General features: G+C 41.5%; 2 protein-coding genes across 4 annotated transcripts; one reads left to right on the forward strand and one right to left on the reverse strand.

Annotated features, from left to right (window-relative positions):
• The first annotated feature begins 29 nt into the window (after positions 1-29).
• On the forward strand, positions 30-11,264 carry abcd4 (ATP-binding cassette, sub-family D (ALD), member 4). 3 transcript variants are annotated; one of them, XM_086190336.1, is made up of 20 exons: positions 30-173; positions 272-358; positions 481-599; positions 1,222-1,349; positions 1,633-1,772; positions 1,977-2,093; positions 3,136-3,261; positions 3,615-3,665; positions 3,909-4,003; positions 4,088-4,209; positions 5,261-5,352; positions 5,443-5,532; positions 5,634-5,746; positions 6,148-6,239; positions 6,334-6,370; positions 7,005-7,054; positions 7,168-7,220; positions 7,309-7,385; positions 7,526-7,641; positions 8,248-11,264. In XM_086190336.1, exons 2-20 carry the CDS (start codon positions 318-320, stop codon positions 8,347-8,349), a joined length of 1,761 nt encoding a protein of 586 aa, XP_086046462.1. In that variant the 5' UTR covers positions 30-173; positions 272-317; the 3' UTR covers positions 8,350-11,264. The 3 variants fall into 3 exon arrangements, with proteins under 3 accessions (XP_086046462.1, XP_086046460.1, XP_086046461.1); XM_086190334.1 differs by having other exon boundaries at positions 5,634-5,839; positions 8,248-11,262; XM_086190335.1 differs by having other exon boundaries at positions 275-358; positions 5,634-5,839; positions 8,248-11,262.
• LOC147243004 (acetyl-coenzyme A synthetase 2-like, mitochondrial) lies at positions 7,889-21,204 on the reverse strand. The gene is made up of 14 exons (XM_086190333.1): positions 20,902-21,204; positions 20,293-20,389; positions 20,020-20,219; positions 18,011-18,186; positions 17,676-17,828; positions 17,430-17,577; positions 16,282-16,419; positions 14,783-14,875; positions 10,662-10,774; positions 9,997-10,123; positions 9,791-9,918; positions 9,438-9,501; positions 9,185-9,306; positions 7,889-9,095 (listed from the first exon to the last, which is right to left on the reverse strand). The coding sequence occupies exons 1-14, from the start codon at positions 21,182-21,184 to the stop codon at positions 8,922-8,924; spliced, it is 2,016 nt and encodes a 671-aa protein (XP_086046459.1). The 5' UTR covers positions 21,185-21,204; the 3' UTR covers positions 7,889-8,921.
• Between the last annotated feature and the right edge of the window lie 159 nt (positions 21,205-21,363).

Genomic DNA, 21,363 nt, shown 5'->3' on the forward strand with positions numbered 1-21,363 from the left:
TCCCTGACCAGGCGCTTTTATCTTGAAAATCCAGACGAATCGGAATGAACAGGAAGTCATAAGATTTACCCAAAACAAAAATGAAGTCATTTGAAATTGCACCAGGAAAGGACCAAACAACCTGAAGTGTCGTGGCAAGAAGATTTTATGTTTTTGTAACAAGCCGAGAAAAGGTAGCTTTTAATGCCTATTTTGTCCTTTATTTTTTAGCGCGAGCGCTCGCTGTTATAACTTGCATGCTAGCTAACCAGATGCTTAAAACTTCGGTTAGCAGGTTAAGTTAGCAGCAAAACACAAGTGAAGCTCTGCCAGTACAGATGCCTCGTCAGGAAAGGTCGAATGCCAGAGGGACACAAAGGTAAGTCTTTTATTTTTATCTGTTAAAAAACATTATGTTGAATGTCATTCGACGTTAGAATGAACTGACTAGCCCAATTTTACTATTTCATAATCTACGTGATGTTTGTGTGTATAACCCAGACCAAAGTTAGACTGGAGGTTTGTGCAGAGGTTCTGCGGCATCCAGAAGGTCCTGTTTCCATCATGGACCAGCCAGAGTGTCTTGATGTTCGGCACGCTGCTCGTAGTCACTCTGACAGGTAACACAGTCGGTGCTAGAGGAGAGTTTTGACAGCCTAAATGAGAAATAACTGAGCTGTCTTAAGCTAGTTAGCAAATGACCTTTCTTAAGTTAATCGAAACTTTGGCTCACTCGTGCCTCATCATGGATATTCATTTATTAACAGTATTAATCCAATTAAAGGTCAGCGGGCTGTCCTTTAACTTACCTTATCTCACACACACACACACACACACATACACACACACACACACACACACACACACACCCCTGCTGACAATCAAACAGACCGTCAGCCCTCTGCAGTAAGACAATCACACACTCACAACATTTCATAGGCTGGGCACTACGCAGCACTTTATTTAAATTTTCTGTGTTCATATTTTTATATACACATAAGGATGTTTTATATTTTTCACGTGTTTATTTAAATGTCTGTGTTATTTGTACTTGTGCCTTTTCAGCCGGGAGTCAATGCAAAATTTCATCATGTTTTCACAGTGACAATAAAGACTCTCGATTCGTGATTCCTAACCTTGACCTGACTCAAAATATTGCCCGATTATCATGTGCTGTTTTACAAGTCTGTGTTTGACCTGTCTTCTAACTATGTGCTCACACATCTTTATTTCCACCATCAGAGCAGCTGATCATTTACCAAGTGGGCGTCCTTCCCAGTCGCTTCTACAATGTCCTGGCAGATAAAGATTATGCCGGTTTCAGGAGTCTGGTGGGCGCAGCTATGGTGGTCATTGTACTCAACTCCACAGTAAGTTCAAGAGTAACGTAGCAAGCAGTAAAGCATCGGTGATGATATGGTTTCTTGTCTTTCACTGTATTTTAAATTGCTGCTGTAATTGACAGTATAGTCTTAACACGGTCAGGACAACCTGACATATTCACACTCTTTGAACTTTGAACCCTGTTAAATTCAACGGCAATTATTCATCACTACATTGTTTTTTATGCATAGAAGTTACCACATTGCCTTTAAAGTAACCGTTAGGTGGCCTCATCTAATATCAAAACTCATCTTATCTCTGCACTCCTAGTTGAAGAGCCTTGACCAGTACATTTGCAGTCAGATGTATGTCAGCTGGAGGAAGACGCTAACCGAGAGCCTTCACACGTCGTACTTCCAGGGCCGAGTTTATTACACACTCAACGTACTCAGAGATGACATAGATAACCCGTGAGCATCTCTTCTTTTCTTTGCTCTATTTTTGTGTTCCAGAATACCAACCCAGTTTATATTTTTGAACAGTTATGTAACAGTAGCGTCTGTGATTTGAAATGTTTTATTCATCACAGCCTATTTGATTACTAAACATAACCATAAAATGGAGTATGAGGGTACATTGATGTTTTCTTTATTCTATTTATGTGTGACGTGAAGAGACCAGCGAATCAGCCAGGATGCTGAGAGGTTGTGTAAGCAGATGAGCACCATGGCGAGTCGTTTGATTGTGTCACCATTCACACTGACTTACTACACCTACCAGTGCTTTCACAGGTGAGTGTGTAGAAGACCAGGGTGATATACATCTCAGTCAAACATCCCAATTTGTATTTAAAAAGAAAAAAATCCCCAAAATAATCACGATTTATTAGTAACTATTAATCAGGTGAATTCCATTGAAACAGAATCTCAATTTCAAGGGACCCAAATGTCCAAAAATAAAGTAAAAACTGAAAAAAATTGAAGAAATTGCTTGTAACAATGAATAAAAATGAATTTTTAATAAAATAGTTTACAAAATGATAAATGAAAGACTATTACCCAAAAAGAATTATAAAATCAATCCAAAATAATATATTTGCTTTTCATTGCAGTATATCAAATGTATAAAGCTCATTTGTGTGAATATTAAGAGCTTATCTGTTTCATGTGAAGCACATTCTTCTTCCAAAGTGATGAGGAAATGAAACCATGACCGTTCACGTATCCCACCATCTTGGCTCTGATGTTGCCAGATTCCTTCAGTCTCCCTAACACCACCATGAAAACAGAATGTTACTTCCTTTTTATATCATTTCTTCAATATGAAAGCTAATGCAGTGTTGTCACAAGTCTGTCTCATAGACTGTTTTGGGGGAAAAAAAAAAGAAAAAAAAAAAGAGAGTAAAGGTGATGAATTCGGCAAGGATGATGTATTTTTGTTGGCCAACGTGGAAGTCAGCGTCACCATTGGTTCCCTCCGCTAAAAGACAATGAGATTCTTCTATTGGATTTTAGAATAATGATCAGAAGTTCATGAGGCTTACACGTGTTGTCTCGTAGGACAATCTTCTCAAATAACCACCACTGTTATAATTTTTGAAGTATGGCTATGATGGTTCGAAGTACTAAGCTATTGTTGCGCTGTGTAAAAAGTACACTATGGATGCATGACTTCATCTCCACCACAACTACTCCTTGAGCTTCGTCTACTTTCAGCCTATTGACATAGAACAAAATATTAAAATACTCATTCCTGCACCACTCAGAATACTTTGTCACTTTGAGTCGCTATTGTGTGTGAAATATGCGTATGACTCGTCGCTTTGTTTTGCAGCACCGGTTGGATCGGCCCCGTGAGTATCTTCGGCTACTTTGTTGTTGGGACCATTGCCAACAAAATTCTGATGGGGCCAATTGTGTCGACTCTGTTTGAGCAAGAAAAACTAGAGGGAGATTTCAGGTGCGTTGATCACGTTTACTTAGAATGAATGTAAAAACTATGCGCGTCTGCATTAATAAGAATGAGCCCAGACTAACCAGACGAGGATTGACTTGAATGAGTTAGTCAGCATGTGATTTTCCTGAAGGGTTCAGGTCAGCTAGCTTTTCTGGTGCAAATCCTTCCAGGTGTTGTCTAGAAAGCTGTTTTTTGGTTGTTGTTTTTTCCTGCAGGAAATGACACAGGATATTATGTGCGTGAGCTGTGAAAGTCTTTTTTCCTGACAGTTGCAACACTGATGATATTTATTGGTTAGTTGAGTGAAAACAGCTGTGAAAGTGAATCAATTTTGTTGCAATTGTTTGTATCTCCAGATTCAAGCACATGCAGATCCGTGTCAACGCAGAGTCTGCAGCTTTTTACAGGTGAGGAACAATTTATCCCCCCCCCCCACCGCATCAGCATTGTCTCTGCAAAGTTTGCTGCAAAGGAAAATGTAGACACAGCCAGGAGTTTTATCATATACACAGAACCTTTTAGTTTGTGTACTTTCCTGTGATAAACTTGATAGTATCAAGTATCTAAATACTTCTGACACAGCAAAGCTTTGATGTGTTGATTAAAGAATGGTGGAACAAATTCTGCCCTCTGTGTTTGTTTGTTTGTAGAGCTGGTAAAGTGGAGCACATGAGAACCAACAGAAGACTGCAGGCTCTGTTGCAGACTCAAAAGAGTCTAATAAACAAAGAGCTCTGGCTTTATAGTAAGACACACACTCTTTGATACACACCGCATCAGTGACATTGATTAACCTCGAGGCGTTAACCTCTGATCTGTCCTCTATCAGTCGGGGTGAACACCTTTGACTACCTTGGAGGTTTCCTCAGCTACATCATAATTGCCATCCCCATCTTCGCTGGCGTGTATGATGGTCTCACTCCTGGTGAGCTCAGTGCACTCATCAGCAGGGTAGGTCCTCCTTTGATTTCCTCTGTTTTAGCCCCGCAAACACTGAATGTCACAGCCACATGTTTAGTTGTGGAGTATCTTTAGCTGCTGCTCATTCGATAGAATCAGTACCAAGTAACATACTGACGCCACTGTAGATCCAAAATGGTGGCCAAGTGGTGATTAACAATCTCATTTCACAGCTTAACAACAACAAAGTATGTTTCTGAAGCTGTTTGAGGTTGGAATAGGGAAAGCAGTTTGTAGAACCCAGTAGAGGTGGGGGGGTTTTACCTACAGAGAACTACATTCCCCTGTGTTTTCAGTCAGGAACACTAAACATGAAAGAACTATACATACAGTGCAAGGAGACTTAAGTTTCTTGTGCCTTTTTATATTATTAAAGTGTCCTCTTCAGGTGTTTAAGGAGTAAACCAGTGAACTGTTCCTACTTCACACACACTTGAGGCTCTTATTACTCTTATGATAGTGATGATTCAAAGGACAACCGAACACTTAACAACAGCCTTCCCAAAACTCGGACCTCTCACGGACCCCATTTACCATACAGGACGTTACAATACCAGCACACCAACACACCCTGTGACAAACTGGCCACAGATACCACCTGTTCTTATTTAATCCGTTCCTCATTCCTTAGATTATGCAATTGTTGAGAAATCTGCCTTCATGACATTAATCTTAAGCAAGACTAACAGAAAGAAGTTCTCCTCCTGTAAGAACTAAACTACATATGCAGAAGTTACTTTGAAATTCAAATATAGATTCCTAGTTCCTCCTGATCCTGGTAAATTGAGTCCAATATTTTAACCACTAGGTGGCAGCAAAAGCCTTCTCCAGCTGCAATGCCAGGACACTGATTTCACCTCTAAACATCTAAAGAAGTATTTCTGTCACTTTGTAACTTTATGTAGACAAGAATATTAGAATATGAGCCAGTATAACATTCCCCTCATCTGCCCTTGTATTGCTGCCATCTTTCCTCTCTGCTCTTTTAATAACCTTTTCTTCTGTGCTCTCTCTCTCTCTCTCTCTCCTCGTTCATATTCAGAACGCCTTTGTGTGCATCTACTTGATAAATGGCTTCACACAGCTAATAGACCTGTCAACCACTCTGTCAGATGTAGCCGGCTACACCCACAGGTATCACAGCGCATACTTAAATTCACTTCATCGACTGCCGATGATGACGCCGCTGTTCATGCACGCTGTCCCTTCATTTGTTTGACGCAGGATTGGACAGCTGAGGGAAGTGATGGATGACATACTACGCAAGCAGTGCGACTACGACCCGGCATCAGGGGAAAGCTATGACTTTGACAGGTTTGTGAGAGTGTTTTTGTTTTAATCTCTCTTCAAGGGAACAAAAAAAAGAGAGAGAGAGAGAGAGAGCTGAAAAATGTTGGTTTCATCTCTCCACTCAGTGACTTCAATGTCCACGGAGGCCCTCTGGACACTGCCTTCATCTTGGACCATCTTTCATTCAACTCTCCATATTCAGACCAGCAGCTGGTGGAGGATCTGAGTCTAACAATCAGTGAGGGGACACACTTGCTGGTGGTGGGGAACACGGGCACGGGCAAGACGTCTCTTCTGAGGGTCCTCAACCGACTCTGGGAGGCACAAAGCGGTGAGAGGGCGATGGACTGAATGATTGAGTGAATTTGAAAAATTAGAACAAAGGAAAGTGTTAGACAAGTATTTCAAGGTGCTGCTAAATGAAAATACTGTATAAAAACACTTCTTATTAAATACAAGGCACTGCCACATTTTTGCTTTGGTAAACACATCTAACCCAACACTTAAAAGGGTTCTTCCTTGGCCCATGCTACCTTTGAGTAATCCTACTAATGCCCAGCTAAATCAGTGGTGGTAATGACGCTATCGGCATGCATTAGTAGCTAGAACAATTTCCTTTTTTGCATTTCTTCCCCTCAGGTTTTGTTCAGATGACAACATGTTTTGGGCCAAGAGGGACCCTCTTCCTGCCGCAGAAACCGTACCTGACTGACGGCACCCTCCGTGAACAGGTCCCTCCCTCCTTCTACGTTGGGTCTCTAAAGCCTGTAAATGAATAATAACGTATGGATGTGGCTGAATGCTGGTCGACTGTGTCTCCTACAGGTGATCTACCCACTGAAGGATATTTACCCTGCATCAGGTATCAAGTCTCACCCCTAAAGGCTGACTGTAAAACTGTATAAAAGCTTGATACGTATTAATATCAGTCAAACTTGGTTAAATGCCATTCAGATATTTAGTCAATGAGCCTAAAGCTTGATAAGAGCCACAAATACAACAACATTCATACCAACATTATAGCAGTTGCTTACCATTAATAGAACACATAATTTCACACGAATATCAAAGCCGTTATGTTACAGTTTACAATTTTGAAAATGCGTCTGATCTCTGGAGATCTAGAAGCTTAAAAATTACATTTTAGCTTGTTGTTACAGTTACTGTTAAAGCCTTAAATGTGTGGGAAAGTTTTTTTATGGGATTATTTCATTGAAGTGCTTCATATTTCTGTTATGATAGTGGTCTATTGCTTGCATATATATATATATATATATATATATATATATATATATATATACAGTATATTTGCTCCCTAATAAACATTGTGAAGGGGGTTCTTTAATTTATTCTTGTAAAATAAGCACGTATGAAGCGGATTAATTCTGTAAGAAGGTGGGTGAATACTGAGTATTATTTGTCATGTAAATCTGAAATTCTCTCTTCATGCCTCAGACATACACTGGAGTGAGTTTATGGGAGTTTCCTTTTTTCAGGGTCTGTGGACGATGACAGAATTATGCAGTTCCTAGAGCTCGCGGGGGTGGTGAGTTTTGTCCCACCATTCACCTAATAAATTAAACAAACGAGTCTGTTCACCTTGAATGATTCACAAACTTATTTTGCAATTGAAAACCACTGATCTTAAATCTATTTCAGTCCAGTCTCCTGAAGAGGACGGGCGGGTTGGATGAAAAAGTGGACTGGAACTGGTAACGGCACAAGTGGAACGTTCATATGTCGATGTTGGCTGCTCACTCACATGTGACCTGAAGATGCTAAAGTTGTGTTTCCCTGCAGGTATGATGTTTTGTCTCCCGGTGAGATGCAGCGTCTCTGCTTCGCTCGGCTCTTCTACCTGCAGCCCAAATATGCCGGTGTGTTGCTGGGCTTCTTTGCTACGTCTCCACGAGAATTTCTTACGGATAAAGATCTCTAAAAAAAATCTGAATCATTTGTTACAGATGAAAACACCGTCCCTGAAAAGATCTTTTACTAAATTCTTTGTTTTTTACAGTGTTGGACGAGGCCACCAGCGCTTTGACAGAGGAAGCGGAGGCTCAGCTGTACAGAACCTGTAAACAGCTGGGAATGACTCTGGTCAGTGTGGGACACCGCAGCAGTCTGGAGAAGGTACATTTGGACCGCCCCCTCCCGATCAGGCGTTCTAGGGCCACAATGGAAAAACATCCAGCAACTAGATATAACAAAATTATTAAGAAATTTTGCCTTTGTTTAAAAAAAAGAAAAGAAGAAAACACAAAAAACCCAGCTCTATAGAGAGAGAAAAAAGAGCATGTTTTTAAGTGTGGTGTCTAGAGTAAAATTGTCTCAGATGCTGACTGGCAGCCATTACAGCGCGTCTAGTGAGCCACAGGACCACTCTTGAAGGTATTTTAATGAATCGATACAAAGTTACAGTACTTTTCTCTTTCTGTTACATATGTTTGTGAGTGTAGTTTCCACAGAGAAAACAAGAAATCAATACAATATTTTGATTGGTTTAATATAAAGTCTGAAAATTCTGTTGTTAGAACAGCAACAAAAATTAATTTCAAAGAATCTGAAGGACCTTAGATGATCTGACGGGTCGCCAACACTACTTCGATGATTGCTTCATTATTAAATGAGTATTAGTCGTAGTAGTAGTATTATTAGTATTATTTCTCCGTACAGTGTCATGATGCTGTCAACACTTCTCAACTCTGCAATGACTCAGCTTGTCTCTGGTGTTCATAGTACCATGATGTCCAGCTGAAGCTCTGCGGAGGAGGCCGATGGGAGTTATCGCAGTTAAAAGGAGTCAACAGGAGCCTCTCTCTCAAGGAAGAGGACATGTGACCGCTCAGTCATCTCTTAGGAATCCTGGACGTGCAGAAGATGGTCACATGACAGATGAGGGCATAAAATTGCTTAATTCCTACATAACAAACTTTCCTCTGCAAGGTACTTGAAGCCCAGCCATTATAACGGTGGTGATGTACTGAACACACAGTTTTTCTTTTGTTCCACGGGCATGTCCAGAGGAGTTCTTCACCAGTTTGGTTTGGTAAATAAAGGGTTAAGAAAATGGGTGGGAGCTAAACATCCTTCCAAAAAACTGTTGATGTTTGGGAGGAGGTGTGTCTCAGCTTGGAAGCTGATATCTAACACTCGTTCTGCCCGTGTGGTTTGATATTCGTGACTTCAATTCACGATTCTGCAGAGGAATCTTAAGTCAAAATAAAGTTTACATTTTTTTTTACAATTAAAAACGTTGGAAAATATTTCCTGTTTTGTAATGAAATCCAACTTTAGTTGAATATACATACATAGAAAGGCTGATTCTATTAAATTTTCTTTTGAGCTATCAAAACAATTCGAATGATTTTTGATGCAGAAAAGATGGGTCAGTCCAGTCAGGTTTCAAGCAGTCACGGTTTCTGTTTACTTAAGAGATCACAGCGCCCTTGGATGATCTCTTGAACCGCGGCAGGATCGTCCAGGGTGCTGAGGTCTCCCAACTCGTCCACGTTACCCTCCACCACCTTCCGTAGCACTCGGCGCATTATCTTGCCCGATCGTGTCTTTGGAAGACGCTGGGAAAGCTGAGAGCAAACATTAAAAAAAAAAAAAATTACCATGTTGATGTGTAAAAGTTCTAAAACATTTTTGCAATTAGAAATCACAACATTACCTGGATGAAGTCTGGACAGGCGTACTTCGCAATCTTTTTGGACACCATGTTTTTAAGTTGTGAGGTCAAATCCGCCTCTTCGATGTTTGTTTCTGTTTTTAGCACCACAAATGCATACACACCTGACAAAGGAGAGAGGAGGAAATTCTTTTTTTTTTTTTTGGGACTTCATTAGAATAAAAAAAAAAAGTATTTTATGCTTCTGGAACACATCGGTGTGTGTTAAAGACACTGGAATAGATTTCTCGCTCACCTTGGCCTTTGATGTCATGGTTGTAGCCCACAACAGCAGATTCAGCCACCGAGGAACATTGATTCTGTTACAGAAATCAAAAGTGGGTTCATCGGTTTGATTGGTGGTTAAAAGGGGGGAAAAAAAGGTTCTGGAAAGGTCAAGGTCACTGTGACGTGCACACATGGCTGAGGCATTGAACCAGCATATGATATTTCTCGATATATTCTCATTTTTTGTCATAATTTACCACAATTACATTAACAAACTGGAAACCGTAAGTATTCTACTCAATTTAATCTCTGCTGTTATGTTTGTTAAATGAATGCTACTGTCAAAAAAAAAAAAGCAGCTTATCATTCATTAGCTCTTACCACTACATCTTCTATCTCTGCAGTCCCAATTCTATGGCCGCTTACGTTGATGACATCATCAAGGCGACCAGTAATCTGGTAATAGCCCTCCTTAGAGCGATGGGCGCCATCACCGGTGAAGAAGTAACCTACAAAATTGGGAGGGATTAGGTGTCTCTGATGTCTCATTAAGAAACCAAAAGAGAAATTAGGACATGGTGCTGTACCGGGGTAGGGCTGACAGTAGGTCTCAATAAACCTCTGATGGTTGTTGTGGATAGATCGGGCCATGCCGGGCCAGGGCTGAGCTATACACAGAGCTCCAGATGTGTCGTTGGAAGTCATCACTGCACCCTGAAGGAAATCCAAAACACTGATAATGAACTAGAATGAACAACAAATGAATGTTGAAATCTGGTCCAATACTGCAAATAAGTGTAGCTTGATTTGTACTCATAAATTAATATTACCAGCATCACTTGTAAATTAAAAAGAAAACAACATTTAAAAAAAAAAAAAAAAAGAAAGAAACCAGGCGCTCTTGTGGTGTCGTAAATGCCTCTCTAACCTTTGTGCCTCTCAAAATGCTGCGTGTTGCAAAGGAGGTTGAGGGATCAGTTGGAGAGGCAGCGCTCCAACTGTCTCCACAATCTGTGCATCGTAAGAGCAAAAGCAACTGCAACAGTCACAAAGTAGTATGACAGATTTTTAATAGGCCGGCTGGCACGAACAGAGAGTATTGGGGGGCAGGGTGGGTATCAAAAGTGACACAGCTGGTAGCTGGGTTATAATCCTAATCTGGCTCCTCCATCCAGGCCATTCCCAGCCAGCCGGCATTTTCACAGACACACACACACACACACACACACACTGGTTGGGATGAGAACCGTACCTCACTGTCCATGAGCACCGGCTTAATGCCAAAGAAAGGTCTCATGGCCATTCCTGGGACAATCTCTGCATCCGGGTCTGACGGCCTGGGAGCGATGCAGATGCCACCTGTCTCTGAGAACATGGAACAAAACAAGGCAGATTATGAGGCGGGGTCATTCTTTATTTTTAAACTGGCAACAAATCCTATTAAAAGACCAAAACCAGTTATCTTTCAGGCATCCTTGTTTCCTGCCTCCAGGTTTTCCTGAAGCCATAATCTTTCCCACAGGTCTCAAGTGTGTGTAAATTAAGTGTTCGATTTCGAGAGCAGCTTGGCGTTGACGTTTCTAAAAACACAACAATGAAGATCTCATAAATGAGACGTGTAGAGGGCAGAAGAGAGTATGAGAGCTAAGTAAACAGTTGTAATGCTTGCATGAACCCTTCTCGTTGCTACAGATTGTGGAATTAATACCATACTAAGTCAATTTAATGCAATTAGGTTTGCTAGGACCTCTGGGACTGGTAATCCTTCCGGTGGTGTTGGTGGCAACGGTGCTGGAAGCAGCTGAGGGAGCCCATTATGAAGTAGGACACAGCAGATGAAGCCCTAGTATCAGCACATGGCATCTCAAAATAAAAATCATCAAAATATTTCTTTTTGCTTTTTACTTTATTTCCAAGGGGGCAGCATGGGTTGAAGGTAACTTGGCTACCTTGCAAACGAAAGGGTCGCTAATTTGATCTCTGCTTCCCCCGGTGACCATGTCCAAGTCCAAGTATCCCTAACAAGACACCGAGCCCCTAATTGCTCCTGATGGCCCTGCGATGAACTGGTGACCCATCCAGGGTGAACCCTGCTCCTCGCCAACTGTCAGCTAGGATAGGCTCCAAAAGGCTGAACAAGATGGTTGTTTGTCATCACAGTGAAGGCTGAAGAAGCGCTGTGCTGCTGGTGGTGACGTCAAGTCACGCATCTGTGTTGTAGGTAGTGTGGCGTAGTGTTAGCTTAGGACTCATAACGACTGCATTTCGGCTTAAAAAAATTAAAAAAGTGGTAATTTGTGGGGATTATCTTTTGAAACAAAATGTGTAAATCTCCTGAACTGAGCTCATTTTTGGCAGTGTTCTAAAATCTAAGGTGGCAGTGACACTGGCTTTTGGTACGCAAACCCTGGGTGAAGCTAACTTCCAAGTTGACATACAAAAATACATCAACCCTACAGCAGAGCATAGTGGCATGATACTGACCATATAAAATGTTCTTATCAGAAGTGGGATTTGTAACATATCACAAATGACATAATACAACAGATCCCTACTATTAGCTTGGAGTTTGTTACCTTTGGAAAAAGCCAGGGTAGCTGTTTTACTAGCCCCAGTGCTAAGTTAAATAAGCTAAGCTAATCCACCTGCACACTTTAGCTTCATAACTGGTGCGTGTATGATATTAATTCTCTCATCTCATTGACAACAGGAAAGCAAAAACACTTTTTTCAAATTTGATAAACCGTTCTCTCTCTCAATAAATGATTAAAAGTATATAAAATAGTAAAAAAAAAAAGTGCATTTTTGTTTCACTGAATTTAATTGCAATGAAGCTTTTCAGACACTTCTCTTGTCCTGTATGATCCAACATGGAGGCCGTATGCCAACAGCGGATCAAAATCTCATTTTCTCTCTGAACAGGCTACTTGCTCCCAGATCAACCAAATGGCAATTATGAATAATGCCACTTAGTCCTAATTGGAAAGACCGGTCCAGGAAAATAACATAACAACATAATCCTTTTTACTGAAGTAGGGTATTTGGGTTAGATCTGTGTCTGTAATTCTTAAGCTCATAATACACTGATGTTTAATTACTGTCAATTAATTATAGATAGTTGCCATTTGTATGGTAATTAAAAGAGATTTTGCTCCATTTGGTCATTACTCAATCTAATTTGGAGGGACTGAGGATGAAACCCATAGTGTCAGGAAGGTCCCGTGTTCATCTGTTACATGATTTTATTAGCAAAATCCCCAACAGAACTTACAGTAGCTGTGCTTTGACTCACTCTCTAGATGTTATTTTATACATTTAGAAGTGATCTGCGCGAGAATGGAATTCTCGTCGAATTCATTGATGCACAGTAATTACCAATAAAGATTTTGACGACTACACTTAAACACTAAACACTTGTGGTAAAGTTGACAACGGTCTCCCACCAATCTTAAAGTCAGAATGAGGTGCAAGAATGCATTTGAGAGATCTACACCTGGATTGTTCCTCAACTAACAGGAAGATCAAATAAAAAGCCAAATCGCAGTCAGACAGCAGCATCGTGCTAACTTAGCCTGAAAGTCTTTGACATGACGTTGAACATTAAAATGCTGTTGCTAACAGCGTAGCCTCATATTGACAGACTGACAGTGGCAAAGGTCAAGTCTTTATCCCTCTTTCCTTTTATTGTCCTTTATAAATGTAATGTCCTGTTGTTTTTCTCTCAGCGATTCCTGTTCTTTCAATTCCGATCGGCCTTCTAGTTCCTGAAAGCAGCACTACAAGATAGGAGTTCTGTGCTAAGTCAGCTAAAATGACTAAGTGTAGAAAGAGGGATGAGAGGAAGAATAAAAAAGGCATCACTCGGTTTGCTCACAAGTCCGTGTATCATCAGAATGATGTGGAAACTGTTAGCTACCATATTTTTTCCCCCCACACCGATGTCAGACAGTCTCATGATAACTGTGTAACTAGCTCAAATAATAAAAACATGATCATTAACATGTCACATGGTGTGAGAGGTAGTCGGTCACGGAGGGTTAGTGAGACTGAGTCGCTGACGGCAGTTGTGAAACGTTTCCTGGCGCGGCAACTGTTGCCTCATCTGAGGTTAACAGATATCCGAGTATCAACTGACATATCGGAGTGGAGATGACTTGCAGTTCTCCTCCTGGTGTTGGTGTTTTCGGGGTCAATTTCATAAATAAAAGATTGACTTTGTTGATGCCTGTGGGTTCCTGTGCTGCTCCCAAACAGCTGTTTAAGTGGGAAAAGGAGACATCTGGTTTAATTTGAGAGTCCTAAGGGGATAGGAAATTCCTTGTGTGTCTGTGTGTGTGTGTGTTTGTGTGTGTGTGAGAGAGAGAGAGAGAGAGAGAGGGCGTATGCATACAGCCTCATGTTCTGCAACTGTATCTGGACGTGCAGGTTGCCATATTTACAGATGTTATGTAACAGTTTTCTTGTGGGAGGGATGAAGTTCTCCCCTTTAAGACAGGCTGAGGGGTTGATTTCGAGCCAGCACACGTGGGTGTTTTCAAGGAGTTTGTGAGCTTTACTGTAGAAACTGTGATTATGCTAACTTTTCTATTGGCTGTATATTGTTTCCTTTCGTGCAATCTTGCTAATCTTAGCATGCTAACATGCTAAATAAAACATCTTATCTGCTGAACATCAGCATGTAAACATTATAACTATGAGCATATTAGCATGCTAACATCAACGTTTAGTTTAAAGCGATGCCATGCCCAGGGGCAGCTTCACAACGCTACATAGTACAGCTATTAGTAAGCCCATTCGTAAAGCTAAATAGAGGCAAAAAGAAGAAACTCTTCTCCCTTTTTTGACAATCACGGCCCAACAAAAATGCCATTTTGAACGATAATTCCTGTATGAAGTGTGATTTTGTGCTTTTTACTTTAGTTTGTTTATGTGACTATAAACTGAGGGGTTTCCATTTTAATAAACAGGAATAAAAAATAAACTAAAACACTTTCAGTTCAGATTTACTGTGCGTGATTGCATGACTGAAGACCTGGATTATCTTGGACAATGTGTTTTGGAGTTTGTGAAGTGTCTTCTGAGGGCAGTTTTGTTGTTGTTAGCCGTCACTCGCAAGTAGCTTCAACCTGAATATACGTGACTGGCTCTTTCTGCATTCTGGAGTCACAATTAATAGGGAAAAAAATCTTAGTGAGTTTGAGTTCAAGGCAATCATGTTTGTGAGTGCTTGAAAGGCAAAATACATTTATTATGTTGCTCTGTAGCTGCTTTCTGACACTGTAACAACATTAGCTTTCACTTCTCATCTTTAACTAGAGTGAAGGTTTATTTTCGTGTGCAGCAGCTGATTAACTCCGTCATATTCACAGTTACCTGTTTGCCACCAGGTGTCCACCACAGGGCAGCGTCCGTCTCCAACCACTCTGTGGTACCACTCCCAGGCCTCGGTGTTGATGGGCTCACCCACTGCACGAAAACCAGGAGCATATATGTCATTTACAGCAATCACATATTGTTTTTTTTCTGCTCTTTTTTAGGTCAAATGCATCATTTAAATATTAAAAAAGAAGACAAAATACTTTGGTTGATCATAGGATTTACATTCTTTGTTAAGCTTTTTGCTTCATAACTTAAGCTTCATGTTGCAGGGGAGAGTTTTGTGTGTGTGTGTGTGTGTGTGTGTGTGTGTGTGTGTGTGTGTGTGTGTGTGTGTGTGTGTGTGGGGTGTACTGTACTGTACTGGCCTTTGCTGTGACATTGAGGATTACTGAGGCACGTTGACAGACCGGCCTGGCTTGACTTTGTACTTTAATGTAACACGTGTGTGCTGAGAGGAAACAACTTCCTTTGGTGTGTTTCCAATACACGCCACAGCAAGTGTGTCTAGTAAACAGGTCGTCATGATGAAGACATGCTGGCATCAGTGTACTGTACTGTCACAATGAGGTGAATACATACACTCACACACACACACATGATCGTCAAAAGAGAACTGGGTGACCTTACTTCATGTTTTGATCAGCACAAGTTCTGGCAAGACAATCTGGTGTGAAGGAGCCTGGATGGATTTAATCCATTTTAACCAATAATCTAAACAAAATTATATTGAAGAGAAAATAAATACAGAAAACCAGAAATGTATACATGTGTATATACTGCAATTACAATAGTATTTGGCATGGATTTAGTATTTTTGTAGTCCAACCAGGAAGTTAACATTACTGTGGAATCCCTTAACCAAACACCAATGGGATTTTTTTTATGCCGGATTTTCAATCATTGCTAAAAAATAAACTGTGACACAAATGAGATTTTTCCTCAGGAAAATGATGTCCCCACATTAAATCAACATTTGGGATTTTTGAAGTGTAATCATTAGCAGTACAAAGCTAACGTTATGCTATGGATGAACCACACTGCGCTTAAGGCCTTTTCTGCTTTGGGTGTGATAACATTTCCTGTTCAGCAACTTGTTAGCAACAGTTCTTGTAAAGGCACATCAACACTTTTGAAGTCTCAGTTGTGTTTTTTACTGACATGTTCAATACCATAGAAAAAAACTATAAAATATATTAAGCTGCTTTTAAACACAGACAGGAGACATTGAGATGAGGTAACCGGACATACATTCAACAAAACTAGCTTACTTCCAGTTGTTAAGACTCCAGATTCCATTCTACAGAAATATTTAACGTAGAGCTGGGTTACTGGTGTAATATTTAAGCTGGTTTACATGTGCAAAGTTAAAAACACCCCCCCCCCCCCAAAAAAAACCTATAATGACAATCACAAATACACAAATAAAAACAAAGCAACAGAAATGTTTTGGCATTTATCCTGAGCCCACTATCATGCTACTGTGTTTGTCATACCAGAGCCCAGAGTTTTGAGGGTGGAACGGTCGTACTTGTGCACCCACTGGTCTCCATACTTCAGCAACTGGCGTATCGCAGTTGGTGCCCCATAAAACTGGTTTATCTTGAGTCTCTGGACCATCTCCCAGTACCTTCCTGTGGACAATAATACATATCCAAGTTAGAACAGTTCAAAGTACTGAGTGGAAGGTCTGAACCCTCGTGGGGTGAGAACAGATACTTTAATAGTAACAAGGAGAATGAGCTGACCCATATCAGGACTGTGGAGATGTCTATGCAAGTTTCTAATTTTAGCATGGGGGGTGGCCTTCAGGTTACATTCAATTGTAAATGGTTAGTCGTTGACGGAGACCAGTGGGGGAGAACTCTGAGGCATGGATGGTGTGAACAAACAACTATTCAAACAGGTTAAAGTGACAACTATCTAGAGAATATATAGGCAGGAAACAGGTTGGGGGGGAAGACTCTGTAACATTGTGAATAGATTCTTCGTGTTCAAGAATAAAAGGACATAAAATGTACACTTAAAAATTGTAAAGGTGAGATTGATGGCATTTTATCAGGAGTGGGACAATACTTCAAAATCTTGTAATACTGCAAATGATATTTTTATACCTCCGGGTGACCACAGCCATAAAATCATCAAATCCCATTCTTGTTACTGCGACATCTTAAGGAAACATCTTTAAATTAGACTCGAATGTCCGCTGGGATTTTAAAAATGACATGAAAAAAAAGTTTGTGGTGAGAGGTCATGTGACGGAGGCAAACAACCGTGATGTTTGTCTTTCATGCTATTAAAACGGGGAGTTTTATGAATAGATTCCCCCTCTTGCTATTCCGGCATGTTTATTGTACAGTGCATGTGCACAGATATCTTGAAGTCGTGTGTATTCTCTTACAGTGTAGCAAGATCTCAGTATCATGACAGCAACGTTACCGCTGGTATGGTCCGATTTTCTAGGTTTTCTAGTTCTTGTGGATGTGAAAGTCAAGTAGGAAAGACCTGATACAGTTACAGCCCTCACTTTAAAAGCCCTTCGTTGAACATAGCTAATACCTTGGCAGGTTTGTAATGCAGCTGAAGAAATTTTGATAGAATTACTGGGCTTATTTAATCCTCCTGATGTCTACTCGAAGCTTGCCTGGGTCGGGGTACATGGGCGTGCTCTCAAACAGGACAGTTGTTCCCCCATTAGCCAGGGGTCCGTAGACAGTGTAACTGTGCCCTGTTATCCAACCGATGTCCGCCACACAGCCAAACACATCACCGTCATGGTAGTCGAAGACGTACTGTTGATACAAAGATGGGATATTAGAAATAATACTATTTTTCCCCTTTTCAAAGCCCCCCCAGGCCTGACAGGGCACAGTAACAAGCGGTCGAGTACCTTGTGCGTGAGTGCAGCATAGAGCAGGTATCCAGCCTGAGTGTGGACAAGACCTTTGGGCTTCCCGGTGCTGCCAGACGTATAAAGCAGGAACAAGACGTCCTCACTGTCCATAGCAGCTGGCTCACACACCGTGTCCTCTTTCGCCATCTCCTGCACAAGAGTGACGGTTTATATCAGCAGAGTAGCAGTGGCAGGAGAGACTCTTTAGTGAAGACAAACATGCTAGGAATCAAATGGAATACTGGTAAAGAAATTAACACTTAAAAAGAAAAACTCTAGTATTTTCCTTTAAAACCTGACGCCAATTCTGATTGGCTTTTCCGCATTCTCACCTCTTCCATTGCAACATCCTTGGCTGTCATGACAACCGGGTTTTCTGTTCTCATAGCAACAAACACCTGCTGCACCGTTGGAGATCTCTGGACCGCCTCGTTCACTGTGTTCTTCAGCTGGATGACCTTTCCACCTCTGACACCCTGGTTGACTGTGATGACGGTGCTGGATTGGGCTGCAGGTGTGATGAATATAAAACCTTCCTCTTTATTTCATGTCAACAGTTTTTAATGTGACGTAATTTTCTAGACACCCAGCTACACCTGCCCCCCCCAAAGGTTGAGAGGTCAGAGTATTTCCTCTGTCAAACAACTCATCCTGTCTTCTTTAACACAGATGGGAGGAACGATATAGTCAGAGCTCCTCCATACCCCTATTCCCTCCTCCATATTTGTTCCCTCCTCCATACCCTTATTCCCTCCTCCGTAGTCTTATTCCCTCCTCCATATTTCTGTTCCCTCCTCCATATTCCTATTCCCTCCTCCATAGTCTTATTCCCTCCTCCATATTCCTATTCCCTCCTCCATGGTATTATTCCCTCCTCCATATTCCTATTCCCTCCTCCGTAGTCTTAATCCATCCTCCATAGTCCTATCCCCTCCTCTGTACTCCCATTCCCTCCTCCATAGTCCTTTTCCCCAGGACCTCAAGGACAGGTGACTGATAAGGGTCAGGCTCATCAAAATAGTGGACAAGTTCCAAGGCGCTGGGTTAGAGATTAGCCTGCGGGAACGTTCAGATCAATGAGGGGGAGGGACCCCGAAGTTCCAACCTGACCTGCACCCAGTGTAAAAGCACTAAGTGTGAGCTGTTTGGACGATGCCATCATGTTGAGAGAAAGGAATTTAAACCATGCTAATGTGGGTCGCCTGTTACGACTGGGTGGTAACATGCTAACATGAAATTTGTATCTGTCATTGCCGGATCTCCTCCACAAGGGGTTCCTGATCTGAAAAGGTCACTACAGTTTCCAGACTATTAGGTTTTCCGTATTTAGTTCATGTTATCAACTGTTAGCTAATTTTCCACATATTTAAGCGATAAGTTGTTCAAAAATAATTTCAAGTGTGAAAGACAATTATGTTAAAGCTTAATGTTAAATTAAAATCTTAATTTAATTGTTCAGTTAAAGTTTGTCAAAATGGAAATGATAAACCTATCTCTTAAAATTAAACCAACATGTTAGATCTAAATCCAAATGTTAAACTTAAATGTAAAGGTTAAATCTTAATCAGAATTATTAATCTAAATGTTCAATCTAAATTCAGCTTTTAGATTTGGGTTTAGCCCTGCGATGGACTGGCGACCCGTCCACCAGGGTGAACCCCGCCTCTCGCCCGATGTCAGCTGGGATAGGATCCAGCCCCCTCGCAACCCTTAACAGATAAGCGGTAAAGAAGATGGATGGATTTAGGTTTAATCTCTTGATACTTAGATTGAAACATTTAATTGTCTTTCACATAAGAATACCTCTTTAATAACCTGTCTTAAACTTGTGGAAAATTAGCAAAATATGTAGAGAATGAACTCAATATTGCAATTTTATTTTATTTTTTAAGTAATGAAATTTTACGTTCGGCACCCCAAACCTCGATACAGTACATTATTGGCAACCCGTGTGTGTGTGTGTGTGTGTGTGTGTGTGTTTGTGTGTTTTGACAGACACAAACACACTCTGTTTGAGCTATTATAGAAGTTTGTTAATCAACTGTGAGAAGGAGAACAATGTCACCCTCATTCCATCTCCGAGCTCTGCACGTCTACTCTGCACTGTGTAACTTTGTGCTGACTGTGCAATAAACACCCTCTAGTTTGTAGTACGTGCTGTCAGGTTCTACACTTAAAGCTATGCTGACATTTTCCTTCAAGACCAAACCAATGACCTGAAACTTACTGAGCTGCTAGTGATTATAGGCTGTGTTCTAGCTCGTCACCACCTGGTTCACGCTCATATTTGATCCAGTGAAAACTACTGATTTGTGATACTGACGTCATCTCGCTGCCTCACCGTCTCTGATCCGGTCTGCTAGAGCCTCTGAGCTGAATCCTGCAAACACCACGTTGTGCGCCGCACCAATGCGGGTGCAGGCCAACATGGATGCCACAGCTAACGGACAGGGAGGCATGTAGATGGTAACACAGTCCCCCTTCTTCACGCCGCGCCGCCTTAAGAGGTTGCCCAGGCGACAGGTCATCTCCAGTAACTGCCTACAGAAACATATCAGTGAGCTATACCACCTGATATAAATGGAGGACCACACACTGAATCCACACCACTAACCTGTACGTGACTTTGACCTCTGACCCTGGATCATCTCGCTCCCAGATCAGCGCCACCCTCTCAGGATGGGTCAGCACATGGCGGTCCAGACAGTTCACTGTAACAAGGGAGTGAGTATATTTACATATTGAATCTATAGAAAACCCTTTGGTGAAACATAAATCATACATTCACTGCATTGTTTACTCCTCCTAAACAGCAGAGGATGAACATTAAATGTAGATACTGGTTTATAGATGGATATCAATATATTAAAAATAATGATTCCTCTGCATAATGTAACTCTGACCCTAAACTTAGGTTGTGGGGCCCAGAATTCCCAGAGTCCTTAGAGAGCATGACAGACCCCACAGCAGAAATTTGGAAGTTACTCCAAGTAAAGTTTCATTTTTAATTTCATTTTCCCTGTCAGCCAGTGAAACCAGAAGTGGATGAGCTCAACAGGACAGTGTCCTTCTCACTGTCTGTATCTGTGTGTGTCTCTCTCTCACTCTCACACACACACACACACACACACACACACACACACACACACACACACACACACACACACACACACACACAAAGACACACGCACACAAAGAGGAGAGAGAAGGAAACTGAACTTACCGGACACGTTCAGCTTCCCTCCCTCGAACCACTTAACTCTCCCTCGGCTCAGATCACAGTCCTGGACGGTGTTAAAAGGTCGGATCCAGTTCAGTCTCTGTTTGGCGATCGCGGCCCAGAAACTCTGACTGTTGGACACGGAGAACTCCTGCAACCCTCCCCGGTCCTGTACCCCCTCAAACCCCGCAGCCTCCGGCATCCACGCTGTTATACTACAATGCCTTCGACCCGCGGTATGCAGTCGAAAGTTGAGGAGCTTTCGACTGACAGACGAAATGAACATCGTTGAAGTGCAGCGACCAGAGAGCCACATAGTGAAAGTGAAACTACACCGTGTGCGCTGAAGTTTTAAGCGATGGGGAGAACTTGGAAACTCCGTGGAGGGAGGGCTGAAGGAGTTTAAAGGGAAGTACACGTGTGCCGACACTTTTCCATTCATGGAAAGCTAAAAGTTCTCTTCTG

The sequence above is a fragment of the Aulostomus chinensis genome, chromosome 20 (assembly GCF_037954235.1).
Source record: "Aulostomus chinensis isolate RoL2024-O1b breed Wild chromosome 20, RoL_Achi_v1.0, whole genome shotgun sequence".
In the NCBI taxonomy this organism is placed as follows: domain Eukaryota; kingdom Metazoa; phylum Chordata; class Actinopteri; order Syngnathiformes; family Aulostomidae; genus Aulostomus; species Aulostomus chinensis.

Coding starts and splice junctions, on each gene's coding strand:
- abcd4 (XM_086190334.1), top strand. CDS start 318: ATGCCTCGTCAGGAAAGGTCGAATGCCAGAGGGACACAAAG. Junction 3,666..3,908: donor GAGTCTGCAGCTTTTTACAG/GTGAGGAACAAT, acceptor GTTTGTTTGTAG/AGCTGGTAAAGTGGAGCACA. Junction 5,533..5,633: donor GAAAGCTATGACTTTGACAG/GTTTGTGAGAGT, acceptor CTCTCCACTCAG/TGACTTCAATGTCCACGGAG.
- LOC147243004 (XM_086190333.1), bottom strand. CDS start 21,184: ATGTTCATTTCGTCTGTCAGTCGAAAGCTCCTCAACTTTCGACTGCAT. Junction 20,220..20,292: donor GAGGTCAAAGTCACGTACAG/GTTAGTGGTGTG, acceptor ATGTTTCTGTAG/GCAGTTACTGGAGATGACCT. Junction 16,420..17,429: donor GCCCATGTACCCCGACCCAG/GCAAGCTTCGAG, acceptor TATTGTCCACAG/GAAGGTACTGGGAGATGGTC.